General features: G+C 35.7%; 5 protein-coding genes across 6 annotated transcripts; 3 read left to right on the forward strand and 2 right to left on the reverse strand.

Moving 5' to 3' along the window:
* Positions 1–956: 956 nt before the first annotated feature.
* LOC125221422 (beta-D-glucosyl crocetin beta-1,6-glucosyltransferase-like) lies at positions 957–2,857 on the forward strand. The gene is made up of 2 exons (XM_048123541.1): positions 957–1,020; positions 1,159–2,857. The coding sequence occupies exons 1-2, from the start codon at positions 957–959 to the stop codon at positions 2,553–2,555; spliced, it is 1,461 nt and encodes a 486-aa protein (XP_047979498.1). The 3' UTR covers positions 2,556–2,857.
* Positions 2,858–6,512: 3,655 nt separating this feature from the next.
* On the reverse strand, positions 6,513–7,638 carry LOC125218170 (transcription factor bHLH36-like). The gene is made up of 3 exons (XM_048119794.1): positions 7,246–7,638; positions 6,848–7,150; positions 6,513–6,731 (listed from the first exon to the last, which is right to left on the reverse strand). Exons 1-3 carry the CDS (start codon positions 7,621–7,623, stop codon positions 6,666–6,668), a joined length of 747 nt encoding a protein of 248 aa, XP_047975751.1. The 5' UTR covers positions 7,624–7,638; the 3' UTR covers positions 6,513–6,665.
* A 1,227-nt stretch (positions 7,639–8,865) lies between these two features.
* LOC125221423 (beta-D-glucosyl crocetin beta-1,6-glucosyltransferase-like) lies at positions 8,866–9,444 on the forward strand. Its single transcript, XM_048123542.1, has one exon. The coding sequence runs from the start codon at positions 8,866–8,868 to the stop codon at positions 9,442–9,444; it is 579 nt and encodes a 192-aa protein (XP_047979499.1).
* Positions 9,445–12,640: 3,196 nt separating this feature from the next.
* LOC125224121 (beta-D-glucosyl crocetin beta-1,6-glucosyltransferase-like) lies at positions 12,641–14,291 on the forward strand. Its single transcript, XM_048127476.1, has one exon. It carries the CDS (start codon positions 12,641–12,643, stop codon positions 13,994–13,996), a length of 1,356 nt encoding a protein of 451 aa, XP_047983433.1. The 3' UTR covers positions 13,997–14,291.
* Positions 14,292–16,182: 1,891 nt separating this feature from the next.
* LOC125185599 (transcription factor bHLH36-like) lies at positions 16,183–19,010 on the reverse strand. Of its 2 annotated transcripts, XM_048082161.1 has the most exons (4): positions 18,630–19,010; positions 18,247–18,549; positions 18,139–18,145; positions 16,183–16,344 (listed from the first exon to the last, which is right to left on the reverse strand). In XM_048082161.1, the coding sequence occupies exons 1-4, from the start codon at positions 18,945–18,947 to the stop codon at positions 16,214–16,216; spliced, it is 759 nt and encodes a 252-aa protein (XP_047938118.1). In that variant the 5' UTR covers positions 18,948–19,010; the 3' UTR covers positions 16,183–16,213. The 2 variants fall into 2 exon arrangements, with proteins under 2 accessions (XP_047938118.1, XP_047938119.1); XM_048082162.1 differs by lacking the exon at positions 16,183–16,344 and having other exon boundaries at positions 17,920–18,145.
* Positions 19,011–19,414: the final 404 nt, after the last annotated feature.

Raw genomic sequence — 19,414 nt, forward strand, 5'->3', positions numbered from 1 at the left:
TAGATGGAAAGAAAATATAATTCTTACATATAAATTTTATTGTACAACTTTTCTTATAAAATGTAATGATTTAATATAGCGTGCGGTCTACTATCCAAAATAGAAAAAATAAGTATAGAACTTTAAATTATAATCATCCCAAAACAGTAAAATTCGGATAGTACTCCCTCCGTCCCAATAAATATGAAACGTTTGCTTTTCAATAGGATTTTATGTAGTGTTGTTTTGCGAGTTAAAGAAGAGAGAGTAAAGTAAGAGAGAGGGAAAAGTAGAGTTAAAGTTATTTCTATTTTAAGAAACGTTTCATTTTTATAGGGACAACCCAAAAAGAAAAATGTTTCATTTCTAGTAGGATCGGAGGGAGTATTATTTTGTGGATGAAATGAGTATAAAACAAAAGGTGATTGGGACCAGTGAGCTTATAAAAAGATGGTTAAATCAAGAGTTTATTTTGATATTCTCTCTGTCTAAGTTGAGTGATGCTTTTTTTTAGACTAAAATTTTAAAAATGATAATTAAAAAGTTAATAATAAGAAAAAGAAAAAGTTAAAGGGATGATTAATTCACCGACACTTCCTCTTTGCGTCCTTATTTTAATTTGGTACGCCACAAATAAAGACGCTTTTTAAAGCGTAGGTTAGTAGGTGACATATTTAGCAACAAAAATTAATGTCCTTAATGGAATGAAAAAGCGTCCTTACATGGACATCTGATGTTGAAAGTGAGTATGCACTCAATAAATACATAACTAAAAATAAATGCAAAACACATTCACCCTTCCATTTCTCTCTCATCCACTTAGCTTTTTTTGGAATAAATGAGAATCACATAACTATAAATATGGAGTAATAAGTAAAAGAAAATGCACAACACATTCACCCCTCGTTTTCTCTCCTTCTCCTTCTCCTTCTCCTTCCCCCTCCGTTTCACCGCCGTCTCAGTCGTCGTCCTCTGCTATGGCCGCCTACGCTCTGCATCTCGACTCCTCCTCTCCTTCCCTCTTTTCGCAGCACGCTCTCGGTAATATATAGTATAACTGCATGCATGTTCACTAAATACTTGTATTTATAGCACTATTACTTTAGATAGCTCCCTCAAAATTAAAATTAATTTTCTGCGCCCGTCCTTAACGTGACGGTTCCCTATTGTTTTTTGCAGAAAATCAGGACAGAGAGATGGCTAAAAACGGAGTTTCATCAATGGAGGGAAATCAAAGTATGTTGAGCATTCTATTGTTTCCATGGTTGGGACATGGACATGTATCCCCTTTTCTTCAACTAGCCAAGAATCTCTCTAAGAGAAACTTCAAAATATACTTTTGTTCAACACCTGTCAGTCTCGAGCCAGTCAGAGGAGATCTTGCAAGGAGCTCAGATGGCGCCACGATCCATCTAGTCGAGCTTCATCTGCCATCATCACCCGAGCTTCCACCAGAGTACCACACCACGAAAAACATACCACCAAATCTCATTCCCAAACTCTTTGAGGCCTTTAGCCAGTCAAAATCCAGCTTCTCTACCATACTTTCCTCCCTAAAACCTGATATGGTGATATACGACAGGTTTCAGACATGGGCAGCCACCGCCTCCTTGTCTCTAGGCATTCCTGCCGTTCATTTTGCACCTGGAGCAGCTGCAGTGCATTCATTTTACTACCACCTCGCGGGAATGACGGACTCACCTTTCCCTTATGATGCGTTGTATCTTCAAGACTATGAAGAAAAGCCCTCTGCCAATGCAGTCGTGTCAAAGGTCGTTAAGGAAGATGATCAACATTCTGGATATGGCCATTTCAAGCTATCTCAAGACATTATCTTGGTAAAGACAAGCAGGAGTTTCGAAGGCAAGTACATTGACTACTTATCTGGCTTGCTGCAGAAAAAAATCGTCTCTGTTGGTCCACTAATTGTACGAGCAACAGGTGAGGATGATGATTCAGGGATCCTGCAATGGCTGAGCAGCAAAAGCCGGTTCTCGACTGTTTTTATATCTTGTGGGAGTGAGAACTACTTGTCCAAGGATCAGATGCAAGAGGTAGCTAAGGGGCTAGAGGTTTCCAAAGTGAACTTCATATGGGTTGTGAGGTTTCCTCAAGGGGAGAGGGTTTCTCTAGATGAGATGCTGCCTAAGGGATTTCTCGACAGAGTGGGAGAGAGGGGCCTGATTGTTCAAGGATGGGCACCACAGGATGGCATTCTAGCACATCCTAGCACTGGTGCTTTTGTGAGTCATTGTGGTTGGAACTCAACACTCGAGAGCATTCATTTTGGTGTGCCGGTCATAAGCATGCCTTTCAAGCTCGACCAGCCATTGAATGCCAGGTTAATGGTGGAGGCTGGTGTGGCTGTGGAGGTGGTAAGGGATGGAAGTGGAAATTTCAGTAGCCAAGAGTTTGCCAATGCAATCAAGAAGGTGATTGTTGAGGAAACGGGCCAAGAAATGAGGGAGAAGGCTGCAGAACTGAGTGAGAAAATGAAAAATGAAGATGAACGTGTGACGAATGAAGCAGCAGAGCAACTGAGGAAAATTTGTTTGGAGCATAAGCAGAAGAAGTAGTAACAACTTCTCAAACAAGCATATGGAGTGAGCTTCATATCATGTTATCAAATAAATTTTAATTATAAATGAATAAAACGATCTGCTTTAGCAAAATGCGAGCTCTGCAAACACAAGCTAAAATCAAGGTCTATAACAATAGACCAATCCTGTCATATCTTCTTATATAGTACTAAGTAATATACTATGAACTCAGTCACAATTAATAAATCAAAGTCTATAACAATAGACCAATTCAGTCATATCTACTTATATGATTTACTCACAAGTCACAAACTCAATCTCAATTAAGAAGTCTAATAGCCTACCACATATCAGTTAGCAACCAAATTTACAAAATCAATTTATGCTCAATAATTCAATATGATAAATCTAGTGAAGTTAGTAGATCTTGCCTTAGCATATCAATGGAGTTGTGTCCATCACCTCCAAGCCTCAAGTGGCTGTGAATGGCATCACCTTCTCATCATTAACATCGATCCTTGACTCCATAACTTCATCCCGAGGCCTCTCGAGGACCCTCAGTATGTCGAGCACTGTGAACGCCGCAAAATTGAAGATGTTAACTATAGAGTAGTGATTTTTGCATTTTGAGAGAGTAGACCTTTCCACCTTATGCAGTTTTTTTCTGAAATTGCTGCTGGCCTTCCAAATTCTCTGCCTCTACTTGAAGGTATTTGATGTATTTTTCTGTATTGTTTAATATCATTGGCTGCAACAATTCAATGTCAAAATCTAGATTGAGAAATCTGTTTCTATAGACCAAATTCCAATGTGATTTAAACGGACTAAATGATCAGATTTCTTTCATCGCAATCCAGCCCCAAAATTTGCGTGAAACTCACTCAATTTTTGATTGGATCATGTATATTCGCACAAAGAGAAACAATCAATTCAGATGATCAAACAGAAATCGCAACAAATCGAGCAATAATATTCAAAATAGCTCAGCAGAATTTACACCGATTCAGTTGATTTGGACGCCAAAACAGTATCGAAATTTAAAGTACAATTCAATCCAAATTAACCTTCCGTCTAATCAGCATAAATCAACTAGCTAACATCAACAATCACATGTACCGATTCAACAAATTCCAGAGAGAGAGAGAGATGACCTTATGCGCCGTAAGAAGGCAAGGCACGACACCACGATCGCTTGAAGCAGAGAAAAACTCTAATATGACAATGGTGGGATCGCAGAATCACTGTATGTCTGTATCCCTCCATAATTCTGCTTCAATTTTTCCGATTCCTCGATTTCCCCTGTTTTCGTTCGCTCACTTTGATAATCAGATTCAGATCTATTTTTGTTCCATTTTGGCGGGGTTTATGTTTTTCATGATAGTGGATTTTCCCATAGGGGTAGAGTAGTCTTTTCACCCAAGAAGGCAGTTAGGGCATCTAACAACGGTGACGCTTTGGTCCGTCGCGTGGGTGCGGAGCCAATTCGATATGTGTTGCGATCCTCAAAGAGGGGTGGGTCGCCTCTAGAAGTCACGGGAAACGCGTGGTTAGGTGGATGCAGGAAAAAAAATATCAATAGGAGCCGTGATTTCTAAATTTTATGTCTAAGTATAGATTTGGATTTTTTAAATAATTTTAACGGGCTTTTATCGTGTTTTTGCTTAATATAGTATAATTAGGATTTATTTTAGTCAATAAGTTATTATTGACTATTGATTGTTGAATTATTGCTATTATCCTTCACACTTTATCTTAACTAGCCTTCATGTGCATGCCTGTTTCATACTCCCTCCGTTCTATAGTAGTAGAGTCATTTTGCCATTTTGCTGCATTCCATAGTAGTAGAGTCATTTCATTTTTTGGTAAAAGTCAACACATTTTTCCACGACTACTTTACTCTCTTTTACTTAATTCTCTCTACATCTCTGTACCTTTTCCATTTCCTACTTTATTCTTCATTTACTTAACTTATCTAACACAACTTTTTCTTAATCTCCATGCCGAAAGAAAATGTCTCCACTACTATGGAACGGAGGGAGTATATGATTTGAGGTTTTTTCAACAATTTATGACTGAGGTTTTCTCCTAACATGATAATCTGATCTGGTGATGCATTAGGATTTAGTTATTTATTGATCACTATCCTATATATATAATGGTAATTTATTGGTATGGGCACGCACTTTGCACGGACACTACACAGCAAAGGTTGCATTACTTTTAGGATATGAGAAGGTCTGATGGGAGAGTTATGTATGTCTGCCAAATTTACAGCCTTTCCATAGACAGAAGAGAAACCATTGAATGAAGGCCTCGTTCCTCCACTGGTAACATCAGAAAAAAGTGAACCAACCATTGATATGGTCTGATTTTGAGACAAACCTCTAGATACATTATCCAGTGGGACATGGGGATCATTGCTGGAAGATGAGGGTGTGCATTTCCTAGGGAAGAAACTGGCTATGACAGACCACCTTTCCAAATTCTTAATTTGTGAAGCAGAAGGAGCCTTTGCTTTTCTTCTACACTGAAATTGGTTGAGCCACCTTATCCTACAGCTCTTCCCTATGAAGAAGCAGACCAAACATCATTGGTATATAAAATGGAGTGCTGACTATTGGAGGAAGCAAAGTTTGAGATATTATGCTATCTTAACTAACTATATATGCTAGAAATACTTTCTGTAATATGTACATGTGCGCGTCCGTGCAACTTGCGTGTTGTTAGGACTTATAAAAGGACATTTATAGTATAGTGATTAGAAAATAAGTGAATTCTAATATATAACCAGAAATAATCCGAAATTAGAAAATGTTGGAGAAATAATGTTGTGAAGGTGCGCCGTATGTTCAATCTTTTTGTAAGATTTTGATAACATTATCCGATACAAGCACTTGTTGGAATGTGCTTTCGACGTCATATTCTCATTTACTAATAAACATATATTGTCGAATATTTTGATTTGTTGCTTATAGTAACTCAATCGGAAAATTAACTCAAGCAAAATAACTGAAATAAATTTGAAATTAGAAATAATCAAAAGGCACCTCTAGCCTTCGTGCCAATTGCAGCATACACATGCTGATATGCAATTATATAAATAGTAAATACACTCTTATCATATTTGTATAACTTTGGTTTTTTAATGAAACGAGCCATTGCTATTTTTTTTTGTATGCAAAATGAGTAACACACTCACGTACATAAATTAGTGAAAGCCATAATTGCTCAACTTTACAAGGGTAATGTATGAGCAAGTGAGGTGAGGTAGCAGCTGGCAATTAATAATGATGATTAAAATCACATTAATTCCCAATCTCCCATGGCTCTCAAATAAATTAATAATTTTATAATATTATATCATATGAATGCATCATATCTCCTGGGATTTTATCCTCTTGGGGAGTAGTTTGGATTCCATGATCTCCTTAACTAAGTCAATATTATACATATTAAAGCTTGTAATGAAGATGGAGATAATATGCTCTAATATATGATATATGGTGATTTCCTTGTACAATAGATAGATTAATTTTAATTAAGAATATATGTGTCCTAATTGTATGAACTACGTATACACCAAAATGTTCTAATACTAATAGTGACACAAATAGACGAATTCCTGCATGCATTATCAAATGGAATTATAAATGATGATTGATTGAATGGAATTATTTCCAAAATATGTTTGGAAACTATAGAATATGATTGAATGGAATTATTTCACTTCACCCTACATTATACTCGTATTAGTTGAGGACTAAATTAAGCATATATAATAGTAGTATCTCTTTTTTATATGTCTGGAAATCATAGAATGATGACTACTCATATTTCAAATTGGATTTCTTTTTTCCATGTACTCAAGTCCCCAAATACAGAATAAGATTCGGATTGGATTATTTTTGTTAACAAGAAAAGATATTTCATGATTAAGTGATATATTATTAGTCATTTCTGACACTCCAAGTGGGGTTCATAGTTCATATACCATCATCAGAAACCAAAGTTTTTCCATCAATTAATAAGTAATAATGTTGCTCACACAGAATATTGATAGGTAAAAGTTCAACCAAAACACTTCAAACCATATGTGCTACTCTACCTCAAATGAAAGAATATTGATATATATTAAATAAATGAGAATCACTTGATGGCCTTGCTCAATCTATTTTGCAGCTCCGAAGCACCAAGATTTGCTATACCTACAGCCTGCAACAACATATGTATAATTAATTAGTAATTCAATTACCAAAAGAATGATCAATAAAATGAAACCTACTTATATTGATCTTCACTACATCATGATATACATTCAAAAATTTTACCTCAGCCTGTATTTTGTGGACAAACCTGTCCTTCGTTCTTGTCGAAACACTGCTAACCACATCAAGCTCATTTCTCCGTAATTCAGCAAGAACTCGCGACAACCCTAAATTATCATCGATGCTATTGGATACGAGAATCTCCATGATTCCTTTCGAGACTATTTTTACATCCACCTCAACTGAACTTTTATTGAACCAACTCTTCAGCTTGTTTCTGCGAATTTCGAGCTCTTGGATCTTCTTCTCCATCCGAATTATGTGGCTCGTAGCAGCTTGTACATGATCACATACACTTTGCTTTCCCTTTAAATTAAGTGCAAAACCAACTTAGTAAAGTTCCAATATTAACAATATCCACATGAAAAATAAATGAACTATACTACTATTAATTAACTCACCTTGATCTTATGATGGGGAAGATGAGAGCGGAGAGAAGCATAAAGATCTGAGAGTTCTTTCCTCCTCTTCCTCTCGACCTCGCGATGCACATCCTTCTTGCTTGTTAAATCTGTTGTTTTGCTTACTTCTTTGACGTTCTTGCCGGCTGAGAAATCGACCATACTATTATTTTCCACTGAGAAATCGATCATATTATTTTCCAAGAAATCATAATCCCCAATCAGATCATTCTGGATTTGGAATCCACACGGGGTTCCAAAACCTGGATCATCCTGGATTGGGAATCCGCAAGGGGTTTCAAAACCCAAATCATCTGGGATTTGGAATCCTTGAGGGGTTCCAAAACCCAAGTCATAACTTTGTTGAAAGGGAAGCATTTTGCAGTAGGGTTTATTTTTGTGGAGCTCACAAAATTAATTAGGTTGGTTTAGAGCGTTGAGAGTTGAGATCTCAATGAACTCATAGAAAAGGAGATGAATGATATGACCCTACATTGCTTATTTAACTTGTTTTATGTTTACGGTGACTATTTTTATACAAATAGAGAAAACAACAGCCTACAATAGTGTATTCACACGTGAAATAAACGAATAATATATGTATATAATGTGCTCATTTGGCTGATTCACATTTGATTTTTATAAGTACAGCTGACTGTGACTGCTAGGTACACTTTGGCATTTAAATTTGACTTTAGACTTAGACCTAAAATATATAAATTAAATAAATTTACATTTGATTTTTATATGTACAACTGACGGTGACTACTAGCTTCACTTTGGTGTTTAAAGTTGATTTTAGACCTAAAATGTATATAATTGAATAAATTAAGTTCACTTCAATTGAGTGTTCCAAAAACTAGACCAACCGGTTCAACCAGTTCGGCATCAAAAAGGTGTTGTTGGTCCAATCTAGTTCACACACAAACTAGTGACGAATCGAGCCATTTTGAATAAAAAAGGTCTAGCGATTCGACCAAGAACCACCGGCCAATTGAACAGGTGTTGTAACTGTATGAAACACCCCACAATCACTTTTGTGAAATTTTGAATTTTTTAAATAAATCTTATATACTAATGCTAGTTAATAATTTGTGTTTAATTATATATTCTTACAACGATAGTAACCCCACCACTATGGTGGAATTGGAAGAACCATAGTAATGGACATAGAATTAGTCAATCATCTACATATCTTATTGATCACGAAAAATAAAGATGCTAGTAATTAAGAGTTCCGTCTATAAAGTGAGTCACCACACACATCAAAATAAATTAAAAAAATCATAGTATCATCTTACAACTCTTTTTCTAATAAGTTTCCATGGAATTAATGTGCACTGTACCAACCGTATCATCTTCTTGATTTGAAGCTTCATGTAATAAGATATGGAAGATCCTGGTCACATTATTAAAGAGATTTTGTCTTTACAACCTAGTCAGCATGAGTAGTACCTCAACTAATCCTCAAGGAAGATTCCAAATCGGCCTGGATTATCTGATTAGCTAGGGATGCCAATTTCATGGAAATTGATAATTAATTTCTCTATCAATGTGAACAAAAGGAAAGATTTGGACTTGTTGGAAAAAAGGTAAAAAAATAGTGCAGAAACGATCTCCATGAAGCGGAAGAATATAAGGGTTTTTAGGGTGAGAGTGATGCAAGAGGTGGCTAAGGGGCTGGAGATTTCCAAGGTGAACTTCATATGGGTTGTGAGGTTTCCTCAAGGGGAGAGAGTTTCTCTAGACGAGATGCTGCCTAAGGGATTTCTCGACAGAGTGGGAGAGAAGGGCCTGATTGTTCAAGGATGGGCACCACAGGATGGCATTCTAGCACATCCTAGCACTGGTGCTTTTGTTAGTCATTGTGGTTGGAACTCAACACTCGAGAGCATACATTTTGGTGTGCCGGTCATAAGCATGCCTTTCAAGCTCGACCAGCCACTGAATGGCAGGTTAATGGTGGAGGCTGGTTTAGCTGTGGAGGTGGTAAGGGATGGAAGTGGAAATTTCAGTAGCCAAGAGTTTGCCAATGCAATCAAGAAGGTGATTGTTGAAGAAACGGGCCAAGAAATGAGGGAGAAGGCTGCAGAACTGAGTGAGAAAATGAAAAATGAAGACGAAGGTGTGATGAATGAAGCAGCAGAGCAACTGAGGAAGATTTGTTTGGAGCATAAGCAGAAGAAGAAGAAGAAGTAGTAACACCTTCTCAAACAAGAACATGGAGATGGAATGAGCTTCATATCAATGTTTTCAAATAAATTTAATGAATAAAACCATCTGCTTTAGCAAAATGAGAGCTCGCAAACACAAGCTAAAATGAAGGTCTATAACAATAGACCAATCCAGTCATATCTTCTCATATACTAATATACTTATGAACTCAATCAATTTATGTCGACATGAAATGCTTGATTCATGTATACTGATGAACAATAGAAATCGTAACAAAATCGAGCAATAATATTCTAAAACGGGATGCAATTAAATAAATTGCATAGCTAATACTCCAAGTAGCTCCCTCAAAATTAAAATCTGCATGCATGTGATACGAGCATATTCATAATATCCCCATATCTTTATTAATTAGTATAGTGATTTTCCATATCTTTCTTATATAATTAGAATATCTATTTCTTGATCATTAAGTTTATGTTATTCCTAGTATAAATAGGAGCTCTGTTATCTTTTGAATTATTCATTGAAGAAATATAATTTATCTTTTATCGTCTTTTACTTTTCTCTGCAATTTACATTATCAAAATCCTTAGTTGAACGATAGTTGGCTGCTCGACGGGAATCTTCCCGCGAACGAACCAATATCTTCTCTGCGATCTCTCGCAGTTATCCCTCGATACGAGTCCCCTCGTATCAGCATGCGTAGGGGTTTAATGCTATGAACTCATTTGATTATTTGGAATGCATATAATGTGATTTTATTGACATTTATAGATAAAGATTGTTGAATAACTTATTTTGGCTAATGAATTTATTTAGATATTTGATCATGAAAATGTGGTATAGGATAAGTATAATTGATAATGTAAACTATGTAGAATTTACTGAGCAAGATTAGTAATTACTACTCTCTCCGTCCCATAGTAGATGTCACACTTTGAAGATGGCACGGGATTTTAGGATAGTAATTACAATCCTCTGACTTTATCTATATTTCCATAATCTGAAGTTATATTAGTAATCGTAGACAATTTAAGACCTGAAATAAAGTTACCAAGATTGTTATCACTGAATTTCGGACGATAGTAAAACAACCCCTTTTAGCCCAAATTCAACGGGCCTTTGCTATTTAAGCCGGCCAAACAAAATAGTTAACAAGTAATTCAAACACTAGATATTATCATTTAAAGCATTTAAAGGTCTCTATCAGCCAATTCAAACGAGCCCTAAGTGGTGAGAGAAAATATAATTTTATAATTGATGTGAGAGTGAACTTTTTCAAAAAGAAGAAATATGACATTTTTTGTGTACAGATTAAAAGGGAAAGTGTAACATCTACTATGAGAGGGAGGGAATGCATTAAAATACTAATCCTAATCTTTATGAATGGTAATTTTGTGAATACTAACAAAGAGTTTACTTTTAGTCATTAATTCAATACTAGGTGACAATTAACACGGATAAATATAATTCGACTAGAAATAATAAAGAATTTAAAGTGTTTAAATTAGAAAGAAAAGAAAGATTCAAATTGATTAATACTCTAAGAATAAACATATATGAGTAGTTAGAGTTAGATTTTTAACATTGTATGTGTCGATTTATTTCAATTTATTTTTGAGATTGATTCTTTTGTAGATATGTAGCAGTAGAACCTAATGAATTTCCATTCATTAATACTAGGTAGATGTCGATGTTTTTTTCTTAATTTTAGGATATGATGTAAGCTTATGAAGTACCTTTGACATCTGACGTTGAAAGAGAGAGTATGCACTACATAACTAAAAATAAATGCAAAAACACATTCACCCTTCGCTTTCTCTCTCATCTCACTTAGCTTGAATTTGTAATTCAAGATTTTTTTGGTAATTAATTCAATACCAGGTAAATAATTAACATAAATATATATAAGTTGACTAGAAATAATTACTCCATCCGTCCCGGCTAAGATGACACATTCCTTAGCCGACACGAGATTTTTGGAATTATTGATTAAAGTGGTTAATTGGAGAAGGAAAAATTGGGTGTAAATATTAAAATAGAGAGAGAAAGAAAGAGGAATATTTTAATATGAGTGAGAAAAGTTGTTGGGTGTATTAATTGGAGAGAGAAAGTTTCCAAAATAGGAAATGTGTCATCTTAGTTGGGACAAACTAAAAAGGAAAACGTGTCCTCTTAAGCGGGACGGGGGAGTATATATTTAAGTATTTGAATTAATATTTGAATTAGAATGAAAAGAAAGATTCAAATTAAGATTAAACATAGGAGTGTGATCAATTATTAACTTTTTTAAGTTGCTAACTTGGTAACTCATCAATGCAGTGTATTAAAAATATCAACACGATGACATTAAAATGTCAATATATAATTTTGTTGAACTTCAATATAATGTGCTGATATTATATGTTGACATTTCGATGTCACCGTGTTGACATTTTTAATACACTATATTGATGAATTACCACAGTTAGCAATTTAAATAGTTAGCAATATAACACACCCCAACATGCATACGAGTGTTAGAGAATTAAATTAGAGATTTTATGAAAAGCACTTAAAATTTTCTTCTTATCATTGTAACATGTAACTTGTAAGTATCGATTTCTTTTATTTTATTTTTGGAGATAGATTCTTTTGTAGTCCTCAGTATATATGAAGATATATGATACCTTTGACTTTGAAGTAGTTGACAATCACCTCATTAAAGGTGCTGATGTTCATTGCTTAATTTTGGGATATGATTTAAGCCTAATGAACTAACTGCCTTCTGACTTTGAAAGTGAGTAGACTCTATAAATATAGAGTAATAAGTAAAAGTAAATGCACAAAACATTCACCCCTCGTTTTCTCTCCTTCTCTTTCTGCTTCCCTCCGCCGTTCCACCGCCGTCTCAGTCATCGTTCTCTGCTATGGCCACCTACGCTCTGCATCCCGACTCCTCCTCTCCTTCCCTCTTTTCTCAGCGCGCTCTCGGTAATATATATAGTATAACTGCATACATGCACACTATATACTTGTATATCTATGTAGAAAAATTATAAATGCGCCTTTACAAATTGCAGGATTTAGAATTAAGTTGAGGTAATATTTCATGTTTGAGCAAAAAGAGAATTAAGTAGTTTGTGTTACGACCATAATTGTTATGTATCGTGATGGTTCCCTATTGTTTTTTGCAGAAAATCGGGACAGAGAGATGGCGAAAAACGGGGTTTCATCAATGGAGGGAAATCAAAGTATGTTGAGCATTCTATTGTTTCCATGGTTGGGACATGGACATGTATCCCCTTTTCTTCAACTAGCCAAGAATCTCTCTAAGAGAAACTTCAAAATATACTTTTGTTCAACACCTGTCAGTCTCGAGCCAGTCAGAGGAGATCTTGCAAGGAGCTCAGATGGCGCCACGATCCATCTAGTCGAGCTTCATCTGCCATCATCACCCGAGCTTCCACCAGAGTACCACACCACGAAAAACATACCACCAAATCTCATTCCCAAACTCTTTGAGGCCTTTAGCCAGTCAAAATCCAATTTCTCTACCATACTTTCCTCCTTAAAACCTGATATGGTGATATACGACAGGTTTCAGACATGGGCAGCCACCGCCTCCTTGTCTCTAGGCATTCCTGCCGTTCATTTTGCACCTGGAGCAGCTGCAGTGCATTCATTTTACTACCACCTCGCGGAAATAACGGACTCACCTTTCCCTTATGATGCATTGTATCTTCAAGACTATGAAGAAAAGCCCCCTGCCAATGCAGTCATGTCAAAGGTCATTAAGGAAGATGGTCAACATTCTAGATATGGCCATTTCAAGCTATCTCAAGACATTATCTTGGTAAAGACAAGCAGGAGTTTCGAAGGGAAGTACATTGACTACTTATCTGGCTTGCTGCAGAAAAAAATCGTCTCTGTTGGTCCACTTATTGTACGAGCAACGGGTGAGGATGATGATTCAGGGATCCTGCAATGGCTGAGCAGCAAAAGCCGGTTCTCGACTGTTTTCATCTCTTGTGGGAGTGAGAACTACTTGTCCAAGGATCAGATGCAAGAGGTAGCTAAGGGGCTGGAGATTTCCAAGGTGAACTTCATATGGGTTGTGAGGTTCCCTCAAGGGGAGAGAATTTCTCTAGATGAGATGCTGCCAAAGGGATTTCTCGAACGAGTGGGAGAGAGAGGCCTGATTGTTCAAGGATGGGCACCACAGGATGGCATTCTAGCACATCCTAGCACTGGTGCTTTTGTTAGTCATTGTGGTTGGAACTCAACACTCGAGAGCATTCATTTTGGTGTGCCGGTCATAAGCATGCCTTTCAAGCTCGACCAGCCACTGAATGCCAGGTTAATGGTGGAGGCTGGTGTGGCTGTGGAGGTGGTAAGGGATGGAAGTGGAAATTTCAGTAGCCAAGAGTTTGCCAACGCAATCAAGAAGGTGATTGTTGAGGAAACGGGCCAAGAAATGAGGGAGAAGGCTGCAGAACTGAGTGAGAAAATGAAAAACGAAGATGAACGTGTGACGAATGAAGCAGCAGAGGAACTGAGGAAAATTTGTATGGAGCATAAGCAGAAGAAGTAGTAACACCTTCTCTAACAAGCACATGGAGTGAGCTTCATATCAATGTTATCAAATAAATTTAATGAATAAAACCATCTGCCTTCGCAAAATGAGAGCTCTGCAAACACAAGCTAAAATTAAGGTCTATAACAATAGACCAATCCAGTCATACTGAATCACAATTAACTAATCAAAGACTATAACAATAGACCAATCCAGTCATATCTACTTATATAATTTACTTACGAACTCAATCCCAATTAAGAAGCCTAATAGCCTACCACATAGTATCAGTTAGCAACCAAATTTTCAAAATCAATTTATGTTCAATAATTCAGTATAATAAATCAAGTGAAGTTAGTATGTCTTGCCTTAGCATATCAATGGAGCTGTGTTCATCACTTCCAAGCCTCAATGTCGCTGTGAATGTCATCACCTTCTCATCATTAACATCGATCCTCGACTCCATAACTTCATCCTGATGCCTCTCGAGAACCCTCAGTATGTCGAGCACTGCAAACGCTGCAGAATTGAAGATGTTAACGTTGATAGAGTAGTGATTTGTGCATTTTAATAGAGTAGACCTTTCCACCTTGTGCAGTTTTTGATTGAATCACGTATATTCACACAAAGAGAAACAATCAGTTCAGATGATCAAACAGAAATCATAACAAATCGAGCAATAATATTCTAAAACAATAGCACATAGCTAAAATTCAAAATACATCAGCAGAATTTACACTGATTCAATTGAATTAGACACCAAAACAGTATGAAAATTAAAAGTACAATTCAATCCAAATTATCCTTCCGTCTAATCAGCATAAATCAAACTCGTTAACAGCAACAATCACATGTACCGATTCAACAATCCGGAGAGAAAAGGAGAGAGAAATCACCTTATGCGCCGCAAGCAGGGAAGGAACGCTGCCACGATTGCAGAATCACTGTATCCCTCCATAATTCCTAGAAACAAATCTTCCAGTTACTCTGCTTTAATTTTCAGATTTTCTCAATTTCCACTGTTTTCGTTCGCTCGCTTTGAAAATCAGATCTATTTCTGGCCCATTTTGGCGGGGTTTATGTTTTTCCTAAGAGAGGATAATTTCCAGTAGGGGTAGAATAGTCTTTACAACCAAGAAGGCAGTTAGGGCATCTAATAACGGCGCCGTGGTTTTGGTCCGTCGCGTGGGTGCGGAACCAATCGATATGTGATGCGATCCTCGAAGAGAGGATAAGGGATCAGCAACGTGGGGTGGGTCACCTCTAGAGGGACGGAACATGTCCTAAACGCGTGGTAAAAGGGCCCACGGGATAAAGTACAACTCAGTTTTGTAAGACGCTTCGTCATCGATCAATAAATTTAGAGTTTATAGATAAATAAATAGGGGAATCATTACCGATCATTTAAAAAATATTCCATTTGTCCCATTAGAAATGCAACGTTTTCCTTTTCGGTCTGTCCCATTAAAAATGAAACGTTTCTAAAAATGGAAACAATACTCGCTCTACTTTTTCTTTCTCTTACTTTACTCTCTTTTCATTAACTCACAAAACAACACTACATAAAATCTCGTGCCGAAAAACAAATGTTGCATATTTAATGGGACGGAGGGAGTAATAAACTGTGTGGGGTCAAATAATAATTAAGTAAAGAAACGATTAAAGGTCGTGATTTTATATAAAATAAATCTTAAATATAATATCCCTTTCTTTAATCAATTCTTCAATCTTGCTTACAAGTTACAAATCAAGAATGAATAATGAATATGGTGATACGGTAGGTCAGCTCCATTCATGGCAATCTGATCAATACTAATATCCAAGATTCCATTGGACATAAATATTTTTGAAGAGAGGAGTAGTCAAGAATTAATATTGACTATAATGTTGAATTATTGCTATTATCCCCCATGCTTTCGCATCATATATGATTGAGGTTTTCTCCAACATGATAATCTGATATAGTTATGCATTAGGATTCGGTTATTTATTGATCACTACCCAATATATATATTGTTAATTTGCACGCACTTTGCACGGACGCTACTTAGCAAAGATAGCAAAATTTTCACCCTTTCCATAGACAGAAGAGAAACCATTGAATGAAGGCCTCGTTCCTAACATCAGAAAACTGTGAACCAACCATTGATTTGAGACAAACCTCAAGATACATTATCCAGAGGGACATGGGGATCATTGCTGGAAGATGAGGGTGTGAATTTCCTAGGGAAGAAACTAGCTATGACAGACCACCTTTCCAATTTCTTTGTGAAGCAAAAGGAGCCTTTGCTTTTCTTCTACACTGAATGGTGTCTTATCAAGTCCAGGCTGCAATTGGTTGAGCCACCTTATCCTACAGCTCTTCCCTATGAAGAAACAGACCAAACATCATTGGTACATAAAATGGAGTGCTGACTATTGGAGGAAGCAAAGTTTGAGACATTATGCTATATATCTTACTGCCTAATATATATGTTAGTAATACTTTCTAGCTATAATATGTACACGTGCACGTCCGTGCAACTTGCGTGTTGTCAGGACTTATAAAAAGACATTTATGCTAGTGATTATCCGCAATTAGAAAATGTTGGAGAAATAATGTTGTGAAGGAGCACGCCGTATGTTCAATCTTTTTGTAAGATTTTGACAACATTATCCGATACAAGCACATGTTGATTATCTGATGCAATCTTTTATAGGATAGTGATTATCCGCAATTAGAAAATGTTGGAGAAGTAATGTGCTTTCGACGTTATATTCTCATTTACTTATAAGCACATGTTGTCGAAAATTTTGCTTTGTTGCTTATAGTAACTCAATCGAAAAATTAACTCAAGCAAAATAACTTAAATAAATTTGAAATTAGAAATAATCAAAAGGCACCTCTAGCCTTCATGCCAATTGCCAGCATACACATGCTCATATGCAATTATATAAATACACTCTTATCATATTTGATAACTTTGTTTTTTAATGAAACAAGCCATTGTTATTATTTTTTTTGTATGCAAAATGAGTAACACACTCACGTACATAAATTAGGGAAAGCCATAATTGATCAACTTTACAAGGGTAATGTATGAGCAAGTGAGGTGAGGTAGCAGCTGGCAATTAATAATGATGATTAAAATCACATTAATTCCCAATCTCCCATGGCTCTCAAATAAATTAATAATTTTATATATAATATTATATCATATGAATGCATCATCATATCTCCTGGGATTTTATCCTCTTGGGGAGTAGTTTGGATTCCATGATCTCCTTCACTAATTCAATATTAGGATATCTTAAAGCTTGTAATGACGATGGAGACAATATATATGCTCTAATAATATATGTTGATTTCCTTGTACAAGAGATAAATTAGTTTTAATTAAGATCAATTTTATGTGTCCTAATTGGATGAACTACGCATACACCAAAATGTTCTAATAGTGATATAATTTTTGAAGAAATGTGAGACGCATAAATTAATGTATCTAAAGAAATTGTGATATATCACGGTGTAATTATTTACTGTATTTTCAAAATAAATCAAAATTTACTTCAAATATGTAACTAAAGTTTATTAAGTCTAAAGACATAAACTTTTAGGTATCGGGGAACTTGTAAATTGGAGACTTGCATAGTCTTCTTGTACTCGATTGTGTATCAATTGATCAAAGTCGATATTAGCTCAAGATAAAATTAGAAAACAAGTAAACTTATTATTGAATATAGTTGGTATAAAAACCAGTAGTTATAGATACAATCATACAAATATAAAGACGAATTCATGCATGTATTCATGATATTTCAAATTGGATTTCTTTTTTCCATGTACTCAAGTCCCCAAATACAGAATAAGATTCGGATTGGATCAATTTGATTAACAAGAAAAGAAATTTCATGATTAAGTGATACTATATTATTAGTCATTTCTGACACTCCAAGTGGGGTTCATACCATCAGCAGAAACCAAAGTTTTTCCATCAATTAATAAGTAATAATGTTGCTCACACAGAATATTGATAGGTAAAAGTTCAACCAAAACACTTCAAACCATATGTGCTACTCTACCTCAAATGAAAGAATATTGATATATTAAATAAATGATATTCACTTGATGGCCTTGCTCAATCTGTTTTGCAACTCCAAAGCACCAAGATTTGCTATACCTACAGCCTGCAACAACATATATCTATAATTAATTAGTAATTCAATTACCAAAAGAATGATCAATAAATGAAACCTACTCATACATTTTTATCTCAAAAAAAATTTACCTCAGCCTGTATTTTGTGGACAAACCTGTCCTTCGTTCTTGTCGAAACACTGCTAACCACATCAAGCTCATTTCTCCGTAATTCAGCAAGAACTCGCGACAACCCTAAATTATCAGCGATGCTATTGGATATGAGAATCTCCATTATTCCATCTGAGACTATTTTTACATCCACATCAACTGAACTTTTATTCAACCAAATCTTCAGCTTGTTTCTGCGAATTTCGAGCTCTTGGATATTCTTCTCCATCCGTATTATGTGGCTCGTAGCAGCTTGTACATGATCACATACACTTTGCTTTCCCTTTAAGTTAAATGCAAAACCAATATTAATAATATCCACATGAAAAATAAATGAACTATACTAATAATTAATTAACTCACCTTGATCTTATGATGGGGAAGATGAGAGCGGAGAGAAGCATAAAGATCTGAAAGTTCTTTCCTCCTCTTCCTCTCCACCTCTCGATGAATATCCTTCTTGGTTTCTAAATCTGTTGTTTTGCTTACTTCTTCGACGTTCTTGCCGGCTGAGAAATCGATCAATTTATTTTCGACTAAGAAATGGATCATATTATTTTCCAAGAAATCATCTTGGATTTGGAATCCCAAAGGGGTTCCAAAACCCGGATCAGTATCTTGGATTTGGAATCCTTGATGGGTTCCGAAACCCAAGTCATAACTTTGTTGAAAGGGAAGCATTTTTCAATATGGTTTATTTTTGTGGAGCTCACAAAATTTTGGAATAGAGAGTTGAGATCTCACATGAACTCATAGAAAAGGAGATGAATGATATGATCCTACATTGCTTATTTAACTTGTTTATGGTGTATTTTAGTATTTTTAGACAAATGGAGAAAACAACAGCCTACAATTGTGCATTCACACGTGAAATAAACGAATAACAAATGTATATAATGTGCTCATTTGGCTGATTCACATTTGATTTTTATAAGTACAGTTGACTGTGACTACTAGCTACACTTTGGCACTTAAAGTTGATTTGAGACTTAGACCTAAAATATATAAATTAATAAATTTCACTTCCATTCAGTGTGCTCATTTGGCTGGAGTATGCTTTTTTTTAATTTACATTTGAATATATAAGTACAACTGACTGTGACTACTAGCTACACTTTGGTGTTTAAAGTTGATTTTAGACCTAAAAT

Source organism: Salvia hispanica, chromosome 4, assembly GCF_023119035.1.
Source record: "Salvia hispanica cultivar TCC Black 2014 chromosome 4, UniMelb_Shisp_WGS_1.0, whole genome shotgun sequence".
In the NCBI taxonomy this organism is placed as follows: domain Eukaryota; kingdom Viridiplantae; phylum Streptophyta; class Magnoliopsida; order Lamiales; family Lamiaceae; genus Salvia; species Salvia hispanica.

Bases quoted from the DNA above. Each gene is read 5' to 3' on its own strand.
- LOC125221422 (XM_048123541.1), top strand. From the start codon at position 957: ATGGCCGCCTACGCTCTGCATCTCGACTCCTCCTCTCCTTCCCTCTTT. The intron at 1,021-1,158 runs GTAATATATAGT...TGTTTTTTGCAG, and splicing joins CTTTTCGCAGCACGCTCTCG to AAAATCAGGACAGAGAGATG.
- LOC125218170 (XM_048119794.1), bottom strand. From the start codon at position 7,623: ATGCTTCCCTTTCAACAAAGTTATGACTTGGGTTTTGGAACCCCTCAA. The intron at 7,151-7,245 runs GTGAGTTAATTA...CTTAATTTAAAG, and splicing joins TTCCCCATCATAAGATCAAG to GGAAAGCAAAGTGTATGTGA. The intron at 6,732-6,847 runs GTAAAATTTTTG...ATGTTGTTGCAG, and splicing joins TCCACAAAATACAGGCTGAG to GCTGTAGGTATAGCAAATCT.
- LOC125221423 (XM_048123542.1), top strand. From the start codon at position 8,866: ATGAAGCGGAAGAATATAAGGGTTTTTAGGGTGAGAGTGATGCAAGAG.
- LOC125224121 (XM_048127476.1), top strand. From the start codon at position 12,641: ATGGAGGGAAATCAAAGTATGTTGAGCATTCTATTGTTTCCATGGTTG.
- LOC125185599 (XM_048082161.1), bottom strand. From the start codon at position 18,947: ATGCTTCCCTTTCAACAAAGTTATGACTTGGGTTTCGGAACCCATCAA. The intron at 18,550-18,629 runs GTGAGTTAATTA...TTTAACTTAAAG, and splicing joins TTCCCCATCATAAGATCAAG to GGAAAGCAAAGTGTATGTGA.